The 22,236-nt window shown below is 48.2% G+C and overlaps 1 protein-coding gene across 1 annotated transcript in view; it reads left to right on the plus strand.

Moving 5' to 3' along the window:
• The window catches only part of MGMT (O-6-methylguanine-DNA methyltransferase), a 296,559-nt gene extending 274,581 nt beyond the window's left edge, over positions 1 to 21,978 (plus strand). Inside the window, exons 4-5 of the mRNA XM_045879076.3 lie at positions 12,777 to 12,916; positions 20,470 to 21,978. Coding sequence (XP_045735032.1) covers positions 12,777 to 12,916; positions 20,470 to 20,679 — 350 coding nt within the window. The 3' untranslated portion in view covers positions 20,680 to 21,978. The remainder of the gene's footprint in view (positions 1 to 12,776; positions 12,917 to 20,469) is intronic.
• Positions 21,979 to 22,236: the final 258 nt, after the last annotated feature.

Raw genomic sequence — 22,236 nt, forward strand, 5'->3', positions numbered from 1 at the left:
TTCTTCGCAAGCATGTCTGTGTGGCTGCAGGGGTCCCATCGGGCTCAGGACTTAGGTCAGGACTGTGCACTTCAACAGAACCACGTCCCCAGCCACGTGCATAGGTGGATCAGCTTCCTCTTGGCCTTGACCTTCTCTGCTAATTTCAGGAACACCTGAGTTGGGCTTGGCAAGTTGAGGTAGATGCCCAGGTAGTCCGTTCTAGTTCCTGGTTGCTCATATGGAAACAGTGCTGGTCTGTCTCCCGTGGAAAGGGTGTCTTCCCTGAGCACAGGGGCCAACCCCAAATGATTACAGGGAAGACCAGGCCCCCTGCTTACACCTACCCACCCTTTATTCATCCAGTAGATGCCCACTAGATGCCTACTCTGGGTCAGCCCCAGCACTGGACTATTGACCCATAAGGCAAGTCCTTGCTCTCAGTGAGCTGGGTCAAATAGAAGGGACCCCCATGGTGACTGTACTGAGAGCACTGGGGGGCAGAGGGGGCCTTGCAGAGGAGAATAGTTTGCAGGGGATATGACTTAGGCTCCATTTTAAGTGGGTATCTTGAACTTCAGGGAGATGGATTAAAGAAAAGGTGTTTTAGAAGAATATTTCCCTCTATGTTTTTCAACTTATTTTTTAAATTAACCAGTGGTAGAATTGACTTTTTGTGGTGTAGGTGCTATGAACTTTAATACATGTATGGATTTCTGTAACTGCCACCATAGTTAGGACTCGGGTTGCGTCCTCCTAAAAACTCCCTCCTGCTTCCCCTTTTTTGTTACAGCTGCCCCACCCCAAATCTCTGCTGACTCTTAGCAACCACTGATCTGTTCTCCATCCCCATGAGAATATCACTAGATGGACTCACTATTTAACCTTTGGAGTCTGCCTTCTGTCATTCAGCTTAATGCCTTTGAGATCCATCCAAATTGTTGTATGTACCTACGGTTTATGCCTTTTAATTGTCATATTCCACGGTGTAGATATGCCCTTGTTTGTTTATATAATTTTTATGATAGCCATTCTAACATATATGTAATGCCATCTCATTGTATGGTTTTAATTGGCACTTCCCAGTTAGGTTGAACATTTATTGATGTGCTCATTTACCATTCATCTGACCTCCTTGATGAGCTGTCAGTTCAAGTCTTTTGCCCATTTTTTAATTAGGTGGTTTGTTTTATTACTGTCGAATTTAGAGAGTTGTTTATATATTATTGTTTTAAGTTCTTTGTTGGGTATGTTATTTCCAAATATTTTCTCCCAGTCTGTATCTTGTGTTACATTCTGTTAACACTGATTTGCACACACCAATCTTTTTTTTTTTTTTCATTTCGATGAAGTCCAATTTATTTTTTTAATTTATGGATTGTGCTTTAGATGACATGTCTAAGAACTGTTTGCCTAATTCTAGGTCACAAAGATTTTCTCCTATATTTTCTTTTAAAATTTTTTCAGTTTAATCTATTTTGAATTAATTTTTATAAGGTATAAGATTTACATCAGGATTCATTGTATTGCATGCAGATATCCAGTTTTCCAACACCACTTGTTGAGAATATCCTTTTTTCATTGAAATGCTTTTGTACCTTGGTCATTTGGACATATTTGTGTGGGACTCTTGGAAATCTCTATTAGGTTCCATCAATTTATGTGTTTATTCCCTTACAAATTTCACATTATCTTGGTTACAGCATAGTAAGTCTTAAAAACCTGCTAGTGTAATTTCTCCAACTTTTTTTTCTTTTCTTTATCAAAATATTTTGACTATTCAAGTTCCTCTGCCTTTCCATGTAAGTTTTAGAATCAGTTTGTCCGTATCTATAATAAATTCCCCTGGGATTTTGACTGGAATGGAAATTTATAGATCAGTTTGTAGAGAACTGAAATTTTTATGTTGAGATTTCCTATCCATGAACATGGTATTTTTCTCAAATTATTTAGGTATTCTTTGATTTCTTTTAACAGAATATTGTCATTTTCAGCATAAGAATCTTGTATGTAATTTTAGATTTACATCTAAATATTTTTGGCTGGAGCTATTATCAGTAACCTAGAACTGTGATTTTGCTGTGTTGACTTTGTATCTAGTGACCTAGCTAAACTCATTCTAAGAATTTTTTTTTTTTTTGGTAGATTCCTGGGTATTCTACCATAGACAATCATGTTGTCTATAAATAGGGAGAGTTTTCTTTTTTCCAAAATGTATGACTTTTACTTATTTTTCTTGCTTTATTGCTGTGGCTAGAACTTCCACTATGATGTTGAATAGTAGTGGGCATCCTTGCTTTTTTCTTAATCCTGAGGGGAAAGCATTCAGTTTTTCACCATTATGATGTTAGCTCTAGGTTTGGGTTTTGGTTTTTTTGTTTTGTTTGTTTTTGTTTCTGTCAATACCTTTATCAGGTTGGGGACATTACTGAGAGCTTTTATCATGAATGGATGTTGAATTTTGTTAACATTTTATTTTTGCCTCATTTGACAAAAGTATTGTTTTTCTTCATTAGGCTGTTAATATATCATGGATCATATTAGTTCATTTTTAATATACTTCATTTTTAGAGCAGTTTTAGATTTTCAGAAAAGAAATTGAGAATAAAACAGGCTCCCACCTTCCACCAGAAAACAGGCTCCCACCTTCCACCAGCCATTTAGTTAATTGTTCAAGTCCAGTATACCATATAGCAGTGTGAAAATCTTGTACCCCCATGGGAAACAACTTTATCAAGTAGAGTGTGTATATGAAATTCTTTTTGCCTTTAGTCTTACAGACTCTCTTCATTTCCATACTTACTTGGGTCACCACTTCCCCTCCCACCAACTTTAGTGGGGTTGTTCTTATGTTCATAAGTTGTAATACACTTAGATTCTCTTGTCACAGTCTGCACTCATTCCTGGGATCCTCCAATTGCTTTTTTGTGTGTTGGTGTTAATTTGCACATATTGCATATAAGGTTTTTCTGTGTCTCTTGCTTTTCCTTTTCCAAAATGTCACATAGTCATACAGTATGTAGCTTTTTCAGACTTGTTTCCTTCACTTAGCAATATACATTAAGATAACTCCATGTCATTTGGGGGCTTGATAGTTCACTCTTTGTATGACTGGATAATATTCCATGATATGGATATTCCATAGTTTACCCATTTACCCAGTTTACCCAGGACATCTTAGTTGCTCCCAGTTTTTACCAATAAGTTAATAAAGCTGCTGTAAACATTCATATGCAGGTTTTTGTGTGGTCATAGGTTTTTAGATAAGTTGGTAGATATTCAGGAGCGTAATTACTGGTTCATCTCATAAGCTTCTGTTTAGCTTTGTAAGAAACTGCCAAATTTTCTCCAAAGTAGCTGTACCATTTTGCATTTTCATCAGCAGTGAATGAATATCCCTATCACTTCACATCCTCATTAGCAATCAGTACTGTCAAAATTGGGGGTTTCTTGGTGAGGCCATTCTAATAGGTGTATAATTATCTCATTGTTTTAATTTGTATTCCCTGATGACCAATACTTTTAAAAATTGCTTCATATCCATATTTGTATCTGTATATCTTCTTTGGTGAGATATTCTTTTGCCATTTTATAATTGGGTTGTTTATTTTCTTATTGTTGAGTTCTTAAGAATTCTTGGTATAGTTTGGTTACAAGTCCTTTATCAAATATGTGTTTTGCACATATGTTCTTTCAACCTGTGGCTTTTCTTCTTCTCAATATCTTAACAGCACTTTTCACAGAGGAGAAAATAATTTTAGTAAGGTCCAACTATTTTTCTTTCATGGATCATACTGTGTCTAAAAACTTTCCCCCAAAACCCATAATCACCTAGATTTTTCTACTGTATTATCTTCTGAAAGTTTTATAATTTTGCCTTTTAGATTTAAGCCTATGATCCATTTTTAGTTTTTGTGAAAGATGCCTGGTCTGTATCTAGATTCTTTTTTTTTTTTTTTTTTGGCATATGGCTGTCCAATTGTTCCAGAACCATTTGTTGGAAATACTGTCATTTTTTCATTGAATTGCCTTTGCTTCTGTATTTGGGTGGATCTGTTTCTATTCTGTCCCATTAATTTATGTATCTATTCTTTCATTAATACACCCTGTCTTGATTACTGTAGCTTTATATATAGGCTCATTTTTCAAATATTGAATCAGCTTTACATTTCTCAGACAAACTCCATTTAATGTTGCTAATTCTTTTTTTTTTTAAGTTTTTTTATTTATTTATTCATTCGAGATACAGAGATAGAGAATATGAGCAGGGGGAGAAGTAGAGGGAAGGGGAGAAGCAGGCCCCCCGCTGAGCAGGGAGCCCGATGCAGGGCTCAATCCCAGGACCCTGGGATCATGACCTGAGCCGAAGGCAGACACTTAACCATCTGAGCCACCCAGGTGCCCCGCTGTCTAATTCTTTTTATATATTCCTGAATTTGATTTGCCAGTACTTTGTTGAAAATTTTTGCATATATGTTAATGAGAAATATTAATCTGTACTTTTCTGGATTCTGACTTTTTCAGGTTTTCTGGTTTTCCATTCTCATAAAATGCCTTAGGAAGTATTCCCTTCTCTTCTGTTTTCTGTAAAAGATTATCCTGAGTTGATGTATTTCTTCTTTAAGTGTTTGATAGAATTTACTGGTGAAATTATCTGGCCCTAGTGATTTCAGAAGATTTTAAACTCTTGAGTTCAAGTTCTTTGATACTTATAGGACTGTTCCAGTTATCTGCATCATCTTGGATGTGATTTGGTAGTTTGTAGGTGTTGATACATTGGTCTATTCTATCTGTGCTGTTGAATGTTGTGCATAGAGGTATTTGTAGGTATACTTCATTCTCCAGTCAATGTCTGTGAAGTCAGTCGTGACATCTGCTCTTTTAGGTCTAATGTAGATACCTTGTTTCTTCTCTTTTTATATCACTTGCTAAAGGTTTATCAATTTTATTGATCTTTTCAAAGAAGCCAGTTTTGTTTTCATGTATTTTACTCTATCATTTTTCTTATTTCAATTTCATTGTTTTCTGCTATTTCCTTTATTTCCTTCTTTGGGTGTTTGCTTTTTTGTTTGTTGTTGTTTTGCTCTTGTTTAAATTGGAAGCTTAGATTATTAATCTGAGACCTATATATATGCATAAGGGGTGCTTGGGTGGCACAGTTGGTTAAGCTTCCGACTCTTGGTTTTGGTTCAAGTCATGATCTCAGGGTCCTGGGATCGAGCCCTACATTTGGCTCCATGCTCCGCACGAGTCTGCTTGAGATTCTCTCTCCCTCTCCCTCTGCCCCTCCCGCTTGTGCACACACATGTGTGATCTCTCTCTCTCCCTCAAATAAATAAATAAATCTTTAAAAGAATAAAAAAAATAAATAAAATATGAATTTAATGTTACATATTTCCCTCTGTTGCTTCAGCTGTATCCTATGAATTGCAATATGCTGCACTTTCAGTTTCATTCAATTCAATGTATTGTGTTGTGGTTTTTGGGGTTTTGGTTTTTTGTTTTTTGGGGTTTTTTTGCCTTATTTTTAGGGCCTGTGGGTGGCACAGTGGGTTAAATGTCCAACTCTTGATTCTGGCTCAGGTCATGATCTCAGGGTCACGAGACTGAGCCCTGCATTGGGCTCCAGGCTCAGCAGGGAGTCTGCCTGAGATTCTCTCTCTGTCTTTCCCCACTGTGAACGCACATACTGTCTCACTCTCTCTCTCAAATAAAAAATCTTTAAAAATAAATAAGTAAAAAAATAAAAGTGCCTTATTTTCTGTCCAAATGTTTCGAGGTTTCCAGTTATCTTTCTGTTCTTAATATCTAGTCTAATTCCATTCTGATCAGAGACTATGACTTGGAATGAATTCAATTATCTTAAATTTGTTAAAGTTTGTTTTATGACCCAGAATATGGTATATCTTGGTCAGTTTTTGTGTGCATTTGAAAAGAAGATATGTTCTGTTGTTATTGGGTAGAGTGTTGTGTAAATGTCAATTGAAACCAGTTGGTTGATGGTGTTTTTCATTTCTGTATCCTTGATTTTCTGCCAACTACTTCTGTTAGAGAGAAGTGAAATCTCCACATATGTTTGTGGGTTGGTCAGATTCTCCTTTCACTTTTGTCAGTTTTTGCTTTATGTATTTGAAATTCTCTTAGGTGCATAAATGTTTTGGGTTGCCATGTCATCTTTGTGAGCCGTCCCTTTTGTCACTATGTAATTGTAAAAATTACCCCTAGAAATTGTTTGTGCTCTTAAATCTACTTTGATAATTACTTTTCTTAGATTACTATTTACATGGTATATTTTTTCTATCCTTTTAGTTTTAAGCCATCTGTATCTATTCTTTGAAGTGAATTTCTTACAGGCAGCACATACTTGGGTTATTTTTTTCAATCCATCTGGCACTCTGTTACCTTATTGGTAAAGAAAGACCATTTACATTTAATGTAATTAGTAATATGATGGAATTTCTATCCAAATGTAACATTTATTTCATTTGTTTTCTTATTCTTTTATATTACTATTACATAATTGTTTTCTGTCTTGTTTTTTCATTTCTCTTTCCCCTTCCCTTCTTTTGGGCTCTAACTTTTTTTTTTTTTTTTAGCATTTTCGTTTATCTGTTAGGTTTTTGACTCTGTTATCTGTTTATAGGGATTACAATACTTATACACTTACCTTTCACAGTCTAATTGGAATTTGTATTGACCACCTTACCACATACAGATCCTTGGGCTCTCTTGTTTTTTGTTACAGTGTCTTATGTTTTGCACTTACATACACTGAAAATCTTATAATGTTAATGATTTTACTTTCAGTCATCAAATATATTTTAAAGAACTCAACAGAAGAACAGTCTGTGATATTTCGCCAGAAAGTTACCATTGCTTTTGCTCTGCCTTTACTGCTGCCCCTCCAGTCTCACGTCCCTTCTTGCTAAAGAGCTTCCTTCAGCAATTCTAGCTCCTGTCTGCTGGCAGTGTGTGATCTTTGTTTCTATCTGAACATGTCTTTATTTTAGCCTTATTTCTGAAGAATTTTTGGTGTTGTTTTTTTTTTTAAACAATTTCCCTTCCGAATTTTGGTGGTGTTTTTTAAGATTTCATTTTTTTATTTGAGAGGATGCAAGAGAGCACAAGCAGGGGGAGGGGCAGAGGGAGAAGCAGGCTCCCCGTGGAGCAGGGAGCCCGATGCGGGACTCAATCCCAGGACCCCAGGATCATGACCTGAGCTGAAGGCAGACGCTTAACTGACTGAGTCACCCAGGCGCCCCGTGAAGAGTTTTTTGTGTGTTTTTTTTTTTAACTGGATATAGAATTCTGAGTTTCTTTCAGCACTTTAAAATTGCTATTTTACCTCCTTCTGACCTCCGTGGTTCTGATGAGAATTCTACAGTCATTCAAATCCGTGTTCCTCTATAAATAACATTTTTCTCTGGTTGGTTTTGAGATTTTTTTTTTGTCTTTAGATTTCACCAGCTTCATCAGGATATGTCTGGGAGTAGATTTCTCTGGGTGTGTCCTGTTTGTGGTTTACTATGCTTCTTAAAGCTGTCCTTGTATATCTTCTGCCAGATTGGAAAAGTTCTAGCTATAATTGGTTTCAAATTGTTTTGTAAACTATACTCTTGTTCCTTTTCTTGTGGAACTCCAATAACATGACTATTAAACCTTTGGCTTTGTCCTACATGTCCCCAAGGTACTTTCTGGGTTTTTGTTGTTTGCTTTTAACATGTTTTTCTCTGTTTTTCAGATCGGATAACTTCTGTTGACTTCAGTTCATTGACTCTTTCCTCTGGCATCTCCATTCTGCTATTGAGACCATGCAGTGTTTACATTTCCTGTTTTCCTGAACTAAATTTCCATTTGATTCTTAACTTGTATTTCTTTGAAACTTTGCATCTTCTCATTTGTTTCAAGGGTATTTTCCCTTCTTGCAGCATTTTTACTATAGATCCTTTAACGTTATCAGACAATGTATGTGAAATTATCACATCATGCACTTTCAATATCTTACAATTGTATTTGTCAGTTAATCCTCAAAACACCAGGGAGAAAATGTTGTCAGGTGGTTCCAACTCCTGTGTCATCTCGGCCTTGATGTTTGTTGATTATCTTTCCTAAGACGAGTGGAGGTTTTTCTGATTCTTTGTTTGCTCTGTTTGCGAAGTCATTTTGGATTGTATCCTGATCACTTTGACTATCATGGGCTGAGTCTCGTGGGAGTCCAGTGTATAGCAGCGCTCCTTTTGCTGAGGAGGCGCTCAGCCTGGAGGATGGATTCGGCTCCTGAGCTCTGACCAGGCTTCTGCAGGTTGTGGTTTCCGGGTCCACGTCCTTTTTAAGTCTGCCGACCTGTGAGTCCATCAGTGGCCAGTCTGGACCCTTCCCTCAGTTCTCCAAGTCTTTGATTCAGGGTCAGATCCACACGTGCACAGGTCAGGGCTGAGGCCAGGGATTTACAAACAACTTATCAGTGTGCTTTCCCAAGCTCCTCCCTGTCCACAGTCTTCCTGCTGTTTTCTAGCTCTCAGAGATCCCGTTTGGTCCCCAGTCGTGATTTGACCTTACTTACCCCACTCTGCCACACACTTCCTAGGACTGCACCTCCATATGGAGCCAAGCACTGAGAAGACAAAGGAGAAAAGCAGTAGGGGCCTGCCCACCTGTGGGGCCCCAGCTCTCCCAGCAGGAAGGACCATAAGCCTCAGGATTGCTTGGGGGCTGTGGTGCAAGACTTCAGAGATAATACCAGAAAGTGGGCGATTCCTCCACTCTGAGCATCAGGACACCCTTCTCCCTCCTCAGGGTGGATGAGAGTTCCTGGGTGCTCCGTGTGCACCGGCGGTTCCTTCAGGGTTCAGGCCGCAGTAAGTCTGGGCTGGGCAGAACACAGGTGAGATGGTACACGCATGTATCATTTCAGTGTTTCCTCAGATTCCTGTCCTCTTCCCCAGTCTGCCTGCTCCTGTTTACTTTCCACAGCCCTCTGCATTCTGCCCAGATTCTGGAAAGGCCACCCACCCACAGAAAACCTGGTGGACATGCTCCCTGTTCCCTTTCATTTTCCTGTGCTTCCTCCCAGGCTCATTCCTGGACTGTCGGTCCTGGCTTTGCAAATGGTCAGGCAGCATCAGGTCACGTCAGCTCTGTTTGTGCTTCAGGACGCATCTTATCAAAACTCTCCCCTGGGTCAGAGAACTGGCTTCACACCCCCAGGTTGTCTGGGACTCTAGGGGCCAGCCTGGGCACTCCCTCTTTGCCAGGGGCAAAAGAAGGCACATCCTGGAAGTGAAAAGCCCTTGGAAACTTGAAAACTTATCAGATAGTTACGGTTTGTGCCATGGATACCCGGCCATTGGATGTCACGGCAAGGGAATCCTGCAGGAGCTTGGGCTCCGCGCTCTGCCCACAGAGACGTGGCAAATCGATTTCACAGACCCTTGCAGGCAGCACCCTGCCCAGCCCCAGGAGAGCTACTGCGACGCTCTGCTGGCAGGGCCCAGGGGGCAGCCAGCCTTGTGTGGGCACCAGGCACTCCTGTGTGTGTGCACCTGCATGTGCCACCTGGCTGTAGCCCGGTGGTGCAAAGCCCCGAAGCCCCAGGGCAGCTGAAAGACGGCCCTCTGGCAGAAACTGCACCCTACAACAAAGGGCACCTTGAAAGAATGAGTCTGCCCCCAAGAATTCGAAAGCATGGTGCTCTCCCTCACTGGAGAAGAGGTAGCTGAGTCTCAGCCTTGGTTTTAAAGAGAATGGTCTCTGGGCCCAGCCCTGCCGCTAACCAGCTGTGCTCAAGCTTGGCAGTGTGCCATGGGGTGCAGGACATGTCTGTCCCTGGAGCTCTCACGATGGTGTTTGTCACCAGGGAGGAGGCAGAGGCCCAGGGGAAGGAAGACCCTGGCCCCTGGTCAGTCCGTCCCAGCCACAGTGTGGAGTTGGTATCTGCCTACCTATCTTGGCACCCTTATCAGAGCCACACTTGGCTGAGTCAGTCTGGGTGCACCAGAGAAGGCTCCCCGATCTCGACTCCCACAAGTGGCGTGAGAAGAGCTCACATAAAACCCCGGTGTCCACAACGTGGAATGACGTCCTCCATGGCCAGTGTTGGAAAAGCACCTCGTCAGCCCCTAGGTGGCTGATGAACTACAGTCCACCTAGAGAGGATGTAGAAAGCAGTCTTGGTCGGGTTGGGTGTTCATGGTGGGCACGTGCAAGTGGCCACCCACACGGAAATGAAAATGGCTATGTCCTTAAGGTAAGGGAGCTCTGAGCAGCCAGTCGGCCTCCAGCAGGGCTGACCTTGGCCCCACCACATGACACGGCCCTGCTGGCCATCCTGGGAGGCCAGGAGAGGCAGGAGAAAGGATGGGGAGGAGGAGGAGAGGGTGAATGTGGCGGGCAGAGGCCGCTCCACATGGCTCTGGGGTCACTCCCTGGGGAAGGCCGTAAATGGGAGAGAGAAGCCTCATCATCTGATGACTGCCCTTTGGGCCATCTGAAATGCTGGTCCAGTGCTACGGACTTATGTGGACACCTCAACCTCCAGGAAATCTATTTTCCACATCCACGTATGTTAATTTTTATGAGCAGGTTTTACTACGTTTTAGAATGATCTTTAACAGCTGAAAGTACCAGCCCCTCCTCAAAAGGAGAGCAGTTTCATCCTCTGATTTTGCACAGGTTAGGGTTAAAGGCACTGTCGCTGAGAGCTGCTCAAACTAATTAATGCATTTGCTCCCTACAGGGTGAAATTGAGTTTTCAGATACATTTATAAAACGATGTGCTTGATTGCTAAATATTGCGTTCTTGAAGCTATTTTTCCTAATATGTTGCACGGTATGTACAAGGTGAGAAATTATTTCCCATGAAAAATTGACAGCGAAGCTGCAAATATTTGATAAACTCCGTGCTCATACACAGACACACGAATGTTTTATTATACGACACGTTGATGCCTGGGAAGGGAGGCGCTGGTGGCGTGGCCCGGGCTCCCGGTGCAGGTCGGGGCTGGCACGGGAGCGTCTGTGCCTCAGGGAAGCTCGCGCAGGCACCTCTCACCCTGGTCCTCCAGGTCCGGTACAGTTCCAGGCTCTTCTCCTGGAAATCCTGGCGGCGTCCCAGAGAACAAACACGGACGACTTCGCGCTCTCCCAGGAAGGCAGGCGACGGGCCTCAGCGACGGGCCGCTGCACCGGGCACGGTCTCCCTCCTGGCTGCTTGTCTAAGACCAACGCCCCGAAATCGCTTCCTCCCCACGTCATCACCAGGCCGCCGGCCTTCTCTTTTTTTGTTCTTCTTTTTGTGTTTTTGTTTGTTTGTTTTTAAGTGAGGCGTAACAACAACAGCAACAATGATAATGATGAACAGTTTGATTCCAAAACCTGTTCTGAAGAAATCACAGTAAACAGAGTGTGTTTGCCTAAGGAAACCCTCCGAGCAATCACCCAGTAACACAACTGCATGTGCTAATGAACCCAAAGCTGTTAATGTGGTTTCTTCAGTTAAATTGATTCATGAATTTTGAAGAGAACATTATCTAATGAATTTTCTTTGAATAGAAAGCAATTAAAAGGACAAATCAGTCTGATTAACCCCAAAGTCACCCTCCTGCCACAAATGGTGTACAGTTTGAAATTATATCATAAAAAACTAGAGCACATTTGCTATCTTTTTGCCCTCTACTAATCCATGTAAATTAATGAACAACAAAGTTAATTTCTTTGATGACCCTGTTCTAGGATCACCTGGATTATGCTGATGTTTAATTTGCTTAATGTTATAATAAAGACTAAACAGATTTTTTTTTCCAGTGAAGTGATTATCATTCCATTCAGTTAAGAAGTGATTTTTATTATTTAACATGCATGTAAGGGTGTGTTTCCTTTAAGAACCAAATCGCACTTTGCCGGCTTGGCACTGAGTGTAATTAGTCCCGTTACAGACGCACTCCGGCTCGCCGCCGCTGCTCCTGGAAGCCTTCCCTTTGTTGTCGCCACCGAGAACTCCCGCCCCCGGAGGGCTCGGTGCCCCCACCGTGGGGGATGCCGCTCCCTGTCCAGTGCTCCTGGTCCCTGTGTTCCCGTTGGAAAGACAATAGGTATCGATTCACACCAGCCTCTTTCACAGCCTGGGAAGCTGCTCTAAAACCTGGAGGCTGAGGGAGAGAACGTCCTCATGCATTCGCCTGTTCATTCCTGCAGCGGGATGAAGAGCAAATGCAATTTCATGTGGTTAGTCAATTAAAATGGGAATAAAGTTATTTTATTTTTGCTGCCCTGTTCATTACAGATGCCTGTAGCCAAGGTCACCACCAGCCCCGTGGACCGTGGTGTTTGGCATTCTGAGCCTGATTGCTGCTGGTTGTGGGCAGCTAGCATTAAGTCATAGCCCAGCCCGGGGCTTCTTGTCCCTTCTGTGTCCCAGCTGAAGTTGGACATTAACCAGTGGCGTAAAAGGTTCTGAAGTCAGTAGGCAGGCAGGGCCTTCTATGCTTAGTAATTGAGCTGCTTGTGAATTGGCCCACGCAGGTCCTGGAAGAGAGAGCATCACACGGTCCCACGTGGAACCGGGGGAAGATGGGAGGAAGTTGCAGCTCTGGGTGCACAGCTGTGGGGTGCCCGCAAAGGGGCCAGCCCGCGCGGTGCCGGGGACATGCCGATGGGACCATGCGTGAAGGCCGTGCTTTAATTGAGGGTAACACCTCTGTTTCTGTGGTGTGTTTTCTGTTTCGGGACTGGCAGCTCTTTACATCAGACCTGTGGGAGCCCTTTGTCCACATAACGTCATTCTGTGTTCTGCCTTTCAGATTCATTCACCGCACAGGTGTTGTGGAAGCTGCTGGAGGCTGTGAAATTTGGAGACACGGTTTCTTACCAGCAACTCGCAGCCCTGGCAGGCAACCCCAGAGCAGCACGGGCCGTGGGCAGAGCGATGAGGAGCAATCCCGTAAGTTGCGGTCAGCATGATGTCAGCTTGGCCGCAGTTGGTGGGTGGGCCTGGGCGCTGTGCTCAGGGGCCGTGTGAGGTAAGCGTGTCCCCCAGGCAGCCGGAGCCACGCTGGGTGGGGAGGAGAGGAAGGGCTTGTGATGGCCCCCCCAACCAAAGAGGCATGGGGGTCACTGGTAGGTCTGTGCCCCTGGCCCCTGTCTCTGGTGAGGGTGATCAGGAAGTTTTCGCACAAAAGCACCCCCCGCCATGCATGTTGGAACCACAGGAGCCCCTTGTCAGAGGCAGTTCCAAGGAGGACAAAGCCTGGAGGAACTGTCGAGTGGACATTCATTCGTCCAGTAACTGGGTGTACAGGCCTCCTCGCAGGTGCAGACACTCGTCTAGGGGCCAGGCCTGCAGCCGGAAACAAAACAGGCTGACGATGTGGAGCATCGCTCAGAAGGAGACACATCTCGGGGTGCCTGACCCTTAGGGAGGCTGGAGATCTGACACCAGGGCCTGTGCCTTGGGAACGGGGGTGATTCACCGCATTTGGGCATGTCTTCCCCAGGGGGTGGCTCCGTCTCCAAGCCCTTTTGTGTCCTTGTCCCTCCTGTGCATCTGTGGTTGGATTTTGCTGAAAGGGAGATTCACTCAAGGCAAAGCCTGACTCTCCAGAAGAAGGGCCTATGTGGGGTGGCCGCAGGCCTGTTGTCCGCAGGAGGACAGAGGACACACCTACGCCTGGACAGCAGGCCGTCCTGTCTCAGCACGTCCACGTGAGTGGGGGAAGAGGCCGTGGCATGGTGCCCCCGTCCACAGAGCAGCCAGGTTCACTGGGGGACCCCGCACAAGCGAGTGAGACCCGGAATATTCCTATAGTTGTTAGCCCCGCCAGTGCCCGGCCCGGGCCTGCTAGCGCCTCTGTAACGATTTCCCCTGGAGCCGTGGGAGAGTCTCTGATGTGATAGAAGCGTGCCATCCTATCAGGAGGAGGAAATAGGACCATCACATCCTGGGATAGGAAACTACTAGATCAGATAGACCTCACTTTTTTTAAAATTGCTGTAGCTTTGCTGTATGTTTTCATCCCTGTTCACTGGGAAGAGGCAGGGATCGCGCCCCCTCCCACCAGATGCTGCTCGGTCCCGGCTGCCTGAGGGCAGAGCCCCAGTGTTTACAAGACTGCCTTGTTTTTGTCTAAGAAGCGACCCCGGCAGGTTCGTAGTGGATCGCATGTCTTGTCCATCTAATCTGGAGAGTTCTCTGCCGTATCGATATCCCAGACGGTCAGGAGCAGTGTGTGATATGGACAACCGGTCCTGCCCACCCCACGCCTCTCTGCGCCCCGAGTCCTCGGTGACGGTGGCTCATGAGCCCGGCCACTGTTCTGTTTCGCAGCAGTTGTGTTTTCAGCGCACTGTGGCCCGCCGTGTCCTCCGAGTAGTCCCCTCCACATGCTAAGGGCACAGGGCTTGCCGTGCATGCGGCGTGATTCTGAATCAGATCCTAGAGTGATTTTTTTATGTTTCCCGCTGAAGTGTGAACCGCTGCGTTCCTTGGGAGGGCCCCCATCTTCTCTCAGGTGTTGAGCACCTCCGCCCAGGATAAAACGACAGCTGGGACGCTGCGGGACGCGGCTGCATGTCACGCCTGTGAGAAGCGCGCTAGCGGCTAACGGGGCTCTGCCTGGCTGTCCGCGTCCCGCGGTCGCCGTGTCCAGGGCAAATTCTCCCTCGGTCCCAGATCTTTGTCCCTCCCGCAGGCCAAGTGTCTACTCCTCGTGCCCTTTGTGGAGAGTGGCTCAGTCTGCTCGCTCCCGGAGGTGAGATTCGGTTCCCGCTGGTGCCCCGCCCCACCCCCCCGCGCGGGGGCACACCTCCCATTTGGTGCTCTGCAAACACGCGCTGCCGGGGGCACATGGACGGCGGTGGCCCATCGCCTGCCTCGCGTGCTGACAACAGTTCCTCACTCTGTGCCGTGGAGACGCCGTCACTGTTCAGCGATCACGCTCGTGGCAATATTCAGAAACATTTATTGTTCAGCAACCAGCACGACTCTCTCCTCCTGCTATTAATCTCTATGAATGTCTCTGTTCAAATATGGCCCCAGTCACGGAAATTTATAAAATCGGATCTCACAAGGCTTAAAACTCTAATGTCCATAAAGTCCACGTATTGACATCCCTGTCTCGTGCCCAAGTGGAGAAGGGCCGTGAGGACACCAGGCGGGAGGACCGGGCAGGCTTCCGGCCCCGCTTCCCGGCGCCCTCCTGTGCCCACAGCCACCAGGCTGGAGGCGAGCCCTCGGGGCCCGTCCGGGGGTCTCTCTTTCACTGGGCGCTGCACACGACTCGTCCGGACCCCTTGGCGTGAGGTGGTGGCAGAGGCGCTGGCGGCTGCAGGCGCCTCCCGAGCTTCAGCTCGGCCTCCCGGGGAGCCCCGCAGACCCCCAGGGGCTCCCTTAAAGTTGATTTCACACCTCCTTGGTATGGACCGCAGAGCATCCAAGAGGCGACCCAGGAACCTGGGGGAGAAGGGGGCCCTGGCCGGGGCCTGGACCACGACCGACATGGCCGTCCCACGTGGGTGCCCCCTTTCCTTGGCCCTGGCAGCAGGAGGCCCAGCCGCACAGCCCACGCCGCGCTCCAGCGCCGACTGAGCATCATGGAGACGCACTCATTGATAATCTCTCTCTGTTCGGGCTGAATAGAGCAATTGTGCATTTCAGGAAGGAGAGTGAAAAATGGGTTTGGAATGTGGCAAAGCACCACGAAGCGGGTTGTGCATTAATTCCTTGGGTGGCTTGCAGTGAACACGAGCATGTGCTGATTCACTTTACAGCATTTGCCGTGGGCGTGGGGTTCTCTTCCCCACCAGGGGAGGGGATGGCTGTCGCTGTGCAGGGGTCTGGTCCCATCCTCAGCACGTGATTTTTCCAACTTTTCCACAAAGAACTCGCTATAGCGCCCAGGTGAGCCGGTTTGGCAGCCTTCCGGAAGGTGCGTGCTCCCACCCACCATGGAGAAGGGTCCGTTTCCTGGTAGATCAGACGGAAGACGCCTCATGGGCACCCCCCCACAAAAGCACCCTTCCCTCCTCCTCAGACGGAATGTGCTAAATGCAGTTCAAAGGCAATCAATACATTGCACAGAGAGTTTCCCCACTTTTTTCTAAACAAACGCATTCCTGAGGAGTTAGTTTATTCACAGATTGCCATGAGCGTTAATGACCCCCCGAGTCTTGTTCTGCCAGTCACCCAGATGGCTGTTGATAAAGATTTAGCATCATGTTCTAAGTGTCAGGGCTGTCAGTGGGGCTGAACCATTTGACCAGAAGAAAAAAACGCACAGGGAACTATTGATTACAGCTTCTCCATGTCACTTGCTCACCAGGATTTAGGTATTGATGAGGCCGCGAGTGAAAACAAGCTCTCTCCCTTGTGGGCTACTACCACGAGAACAAAGGCGAAGTTGGGAAAAATATTCAGCCAGCTCCAGAATCAGAGGGATTCCGTTATTGATTGAAAGCCCCCTTCGTGTTATTTTTGTTGGAGACAAATCTATGGGTTTGGAAGTTTTATAGCATTTGAGAAAGGGTCTGTGTAAGTGATGGATTCACGTATTGGATGAATTAGATTTCACAGCATGAAGATTTCAATGCAGCTGTGATATTATGAGCTGCTTGGTTATTGATAAAAATTACATTTTATGCAGCATGGGGCTTTAAAGGAGAGGGTATAAGAGGGTACGGATCCTTTGAAATGTCCTTAGGGCTCCAATAAGTTTTGGCAGCTTTCATTATTTTAGTAGTCTGAATCTGCCACCAAAATTAACACAAACAGAAGCCGTGTTCCCTGTTTCTAGTAACAAAAACAGCACGTCTTCGGTGAGTCCCTGCTCCCCATCGCTGCATGCACAAGGTGAAGCCTGGCCGGGGTGGTCAGCATCCCTGTCATTCCGCGACCACCGTGCTGTGGTCCGCGTGACACGCGGGGCTGGAGAGTTCCTGGGCCACCTTTTGTAATTCCACAGCTCGGGGAGCAGGGCAGCAAAATCAAAGCACACTCGTGAAGTCTGCTCTTAAGTAGGAAAATTGAATTGGAGCCTAAATGTTTGGGAGCCTAACTTGAATTAAATCTCTCTCTTCATCAGTCAAAGCTTAAGTTGTGTATTATCTGATCATGTCCTCAGAGCAGTTACTAATGTGACTGTTGTATTGCATCAAAACCCTCAATCAGAGTCAATATTCCATCCTGAAAATTGTCGGCTTCTCCTTCCAACATGATGGGGATTGCAAGCTGCTTGCGGGGCCGGGTAGTGGTGTCGCTCTCAGTCCGTGAAGTGGTGCTGGGAGGAAGCCACGTCCCCCCCCCAACCCCCCCGACCCCGCTGCTCGTCCTCAGACCACCCTGAGACTGCATGCGTTCCCATGGCAACCCAAACTTCTGGTCAGAATCGGGACGTGCATGATGTGGGAGAAGTCAGGTTCCCACCACCGACGCCAGATGACCTGCATGGCTGGCCAGCACTCCAGGCCGTGCCCAGCAATCCGCCTCGGGCAGCTGGTGTCACGGCGAGAAGTATGGGCACCGGGTCCTTCCTCCGCTGAGCTGGAATCCTCTCTTTGCCCCTACATTGCCTGTGGACTTGGGCAAGCAATGGAATGTGCCCCGGGGCTGATCATGCCTGGCCTGCGGCTTGTCAGGGACACATGCTGGACCACACCAGCCGCAGAGCATGCTGTCCCCGGGGCCCTGTTGAGTGCTGCATCTGGGACGGAACTGGGGACCATGCCATCTGCCCAGGGACAGGTGCAGCTTGGGGCCCAGTGAGGGCACGCACCAGGCAGGTAGGTGGTTTGTGTGGCGAGCTGAGACAGACGATGGCCAGAGGACGGCCAGATACCACAAGAAGAGCCTCCAGGTATGTGTGCTCAGCCACTCTTCTAGAAACTCACCCAACTGGCGACTGGTTGCTTTGTCCGGCTCAGGTCTTTGGGGGTGGGTGATGCGGATCTTCTTTCTGTTGAGCTGCGGACCCAGTCGAGGGAGACCAAGAAGCCCTCACCCTCTGGGCCCCTGCGGGAGTGGCCGTTTTCTTCACAGGACCCTGGGGGCACGGCAGCCTTATGTGAGTGCACCCAGAGGGGCAGGATGGGGGCCGGACGCCGAATGGTCCCTGGTACATCCTGTGTCCCAGGGTGGGGTCTGCTGAGGAGCTGTGCCCTTCTTCCTGCCCCAGCTCAGTCTCCGGAGCTGGGCCTGCTCCTGCAGTTGGTGCTCACTGGCAGTTCCGTTCTTGTGGAGCTGTGCTCTGCACGATGCTGAGAACTGTCACCCAGCATGTCCTGGGCCTTCAGTGACTGACCCCCTGTGCCCCTTCAGCCCAGCCGAGAGGGAGCCACTTCGGAATGAAGGCTGATTTACCCGGGACTCCTGGGCAGACCCTTTCCTCAGAGGCTTAAACTCTGCTGAGAATCCGCTGTACCTTCCGTCCTCGGAAGTCCCTCAGGTTCTAAGTAACTGCTGGTTGGGATCTTTAAGCAAAATGACCATTCATCTGCCGGAGCCCCTGCAGTGGGAACACCACGTGCACCCTTCTGTTGAGTGGCCCAGGCGTGGGGCCATCCCTGCTGTGCTGTGTGCTGCCCACGGAGGGAGCTCCACAGCCCAAGACACACTCCTCTCCCCTCTGTACCTCCCATCCCTTTCCTTTCCTCCTGTGTTCTGGGCCAGCTAAGAAATGGATAAAGGACATCCGGCTATTAGCTTTATTAGGATAAAGGCTGAACTAGAGGTGGTATGGCCCTGGTGGGCTTCCCAGGAATTGGCCTGGAATTAGACCCCACTGTGCTGGAACCAGCCCTAGCAGGGGCAGGTCCTGCTGACTACATCTGTGCTGTGGGGCAGACAGCACCCCCCCCCCCCTTGCCGCAGGACCTCTCAGGGTGCTGAGCTGGGCATTCTCATCCCTTCCTCCCAGGATGGCTGGTCAGTGAGTCTTCCTCCCCATGGGGGGTGGACAAGGCCAGGCATGTCCCTCCTGACAGTAGGTGTCCTGCCATGTGGAAATCAAAAGCAAGGGCAAGGCCCACTGTGCCCACTCTCCACAGTGGACTCCATCCTGAGAACAGACACTGAGCAGGTCTGCCAGTGGGTATCCTTGGAGTGCCTGTCTGTAGAGCCCAGGCCATGGGAGGAGGACCGAGGCATTCCCCTGGGGGCAGCTGCTGCAAAGGAGCCTCCCACCTCTGGAGAGAACAGAGGTCTCCTCCCCTGGCAGGATTGGCTCCCAGGAGTGTGTTAGGTAGGGTTGTTGGCCTGTGTGTGGCTGTGGGAATCATGTCCCACCCATGTGACCGTGACCCCCACTGGAATCCAGCACCTGTGAGCCCGGGCATCCAGTCTTAGATGTGGAGTATGAGACACCCACAGGTCTGCACTGTGGCGGCTCCAGGCAAGGGCAGAATAACTTCCTGGGCACTGGGAGAGGGTCCTGTTGTCCTTGGGGCATTCAGTGTCTGCTAGGGAGACCTGCCTGCAATTTGGGCCCTCCTCCTTTGGGGCTTCGGGCCGGCCCGTGCTTCCCGGGGACAGCAACGTGCTGAGCTGCCAGTAAGTCGGATTGGTGGGGTTTGGCGGAGGCCTGAGGTGCACAGAGCCCCGCCTGCACCTCTTTCCTGGTGACGCACAGCTGCCCCTGGTCCCGGCAGTGGGTTCTTTTAACCATCAGTTGGCTTCTCTTTGTAGGATTATGTTTGGGTTTGTTTTCTTCATAAGGTGACCTTGCTTTTAGTGAAGCCATTCTGTTGGCTAAGGCAAGCACCTAACCACCCGATTTATCTCCAGAGGTGAGAGGCTATTTGAGATGGGTGGAGGGGTGAGGACGAGTGTGGCCCTGGGTCTGGAGTCCTGAGGGATTGTGGAGGTGGGTGGTATCCAGGGGTGGGTGGCCACAGCAGTGGCCACTCAGGTGAGAACAGGTGAGGACTAGAGCTTCTCCGACTTGACAGGTATCCCGGGACTGACATCCCATGAAGCAGGGTCAGCAAACCTTTCCTATAAAGGGCCTGATGGTAAATAGTTAGACTTTCAAAGCAGCCACAGATAATATGGCTGTGTTCCAATAAAACTTTATTTATAAAAACACGGGGACTGTAGCAGCTGGCAGCCCGTTTGCCAATGCCTTGTTTGAGTGCGGTCTTCCCTGAAGGTTCCTGTCACTTCTCAAGATGTTTGACAATTTTGCATCCCATCCCATAACTTGGAAATGTAATTTTGAACTCGGTAAGCATCCATTATCAATTTCTTACCAGTTTTCTCCCAAATCCTAGTGTAAGGGGATTCTCTGGGATATGCCATACATTTTCCTTGGGGCATTGTGTCGCTCCTTGGGCCAGACTGAGACCCTCAGAGACCCAAGGGGTGCGCGGGGCTGAGACGGCCAGCTGGGGGGCCTGCACGTGGCTGAGCCCCTCTAGGTCAGTGGTGGTCAGGGGCCTTGCTCGTGACGCAAGAGACCTCGTTGGCCCAGCACCCCGACTGATGGCAGATGGCTTCCTGTTTTCCAGGTGCCCATCCTCATCCCGTGCCACCGAGTGGTCTGCAGTAGCGGAGCCGCGGGCAACTACTCTGGAGGACTGGCCACAAAGGAGTGGCTGCTGGCCCACGAAGGCCGCCTGGCGGGGAAGCCGACCTATCCAGGGGGGGCCCATCTGGCTGGAACCGGGCGCAGGGCGCGGGGCGGCCCCTCTAGCCCCCAGCCGGCTGGCCGGGATTGAGTACGTGCAGGAGTCAGCGTGTGAGCGAGGCTGGAAGTAGCAATGTGGTGGCGCCGCTATATTAAAAGAGCTGGACGTGTCCTCAGGGATGTGGCGTGTGTGTTCTCTCTCGTTTTTACATTTCACAGCAGAGCGAGTTCGGAAGACCGGCCCTTGTTCGTAGTGAGTGTGTATCCTCACCCTGCTCTTCCGTCTCTAACGTCTGTCGGGCCAGGGGAGCCACTGTCCTGGAAGGCGGGCACATCGCGCCCCGGCCCCCGCACAGGCCTGTCGCAGTCCACGGCCGCGTGTGTCCCTGAGAAGCTGGCGCCCCGGCCTGCGCCCCGGCTCCCTGTCCTCTCAGCCATTGGGGCTGCCGGCCGGTGTTTTCCACTCACACCTTCCCTAAAGGCGAGGGGCTGCCTGGAAATGGTGCTCACGGAGGTTTTCCAGCTTTGCTTTTCTTACCACCAGAAAAGCTAGTGCAGGAAGCATCCATTTTGCGTTGTGTCGGCCGAATAGAAAAGAACCACCCGCCAGAGAGAATTGGGAAAACAAATAGCTCTTTGAGGTGGGTTCGGTCGCAATGGCTCCTTTATGGGGGTCTTGCCTCGGGCCCTGGCTCTCTCCCGACACCGTTGACCTTTGTGTGCCCTGAACAGAAGGTGACAAGGCTTGCCGACCTCTCCTCCCCGGCACCCCAAGACCGAGCCTAGAAGCCAGAGGTCACACAAGAAGGTGGGTCAGCTCCTGTCCCCGGGGGCAGTCCGGAGTATTTCCAGCACCCACCACGGACGTCGGTCTGACACTTCATTATCCTGTTGTCATGTTAGCTTTATAATTAACTCTACCTGAAAAGCATAAGGGGAACTTGTAGCTATGCATGTGGATAAATAAAATAGAGCCTGTGATCTATGGAGAAAATAAACTGCACCCCACTGTGCAGTAGAAAGCTGTATTTTTGTCAGGGGTTCCTGTGACGATGGAATCCACAGTCGCGAAGCTCAGGTGGTTTGTACATGTCACTGAACACCGGGGCAGATACACAGCCTGTGATGGGCACAGTTTGGGTGTATTTTATATTTCATGTTAACACCTATAAAAGAACAAGTACCTAACGTAAACAGACTTCCAGCTTTTCTCACCAGTTTGCGATTTAATATGTCCTTTTATCACATCAACAAAATTCTGCATTTTTCCCCTCAAAAATAAAGTGCTATGACCATTACTGCATTATCTTCTGATTTCGCTCCTTCTCCGTGCTTCTGTCTTGGAGCATGCCGTCCTGCTCCCACAGTGAGCTGCGTAGAGGTCTGACTTCTGGACAGACCCCTGAGCCGCCTTGCTGCATCGAGCCTGTCGGCAAGCTTCGAGAACTATAAGCACGGTCTCTTGGCATCTCCATGGGAGAGCAGAGGGGCTCGTTCCTGGGTTTCTGACGTGTTGGGAAGACGAGTGTGGATCTGGGGCACACTTTGCATTGGGGTTCTGAGGAGGTGGTTGTGTTGTAAATCCCGTAAGGAAAATGCTTTTCTCCAGGACCTGACGGTCACGGAGAAACATGATCACGCTCTGCCG

This window comes from Mirounga angustirostris, unplaced genomic scaffold (genome assembly GCF_029215605.1).
Source record: "Mirounga angustirostris isolate CCGP_5_RB_7025 unplaced genomic scaffold, mMirAng1.0.hap1 SCAF_6, whole genome shotgun sequence".
In the NCBI taxonomy this organism is placed as follows: domain Eukaryota; kingdom Metazoa; phylum Chordata; class Mammalia; order Carnivora; family Phocidae; genus Mirounga; species Mirounga angustirostris.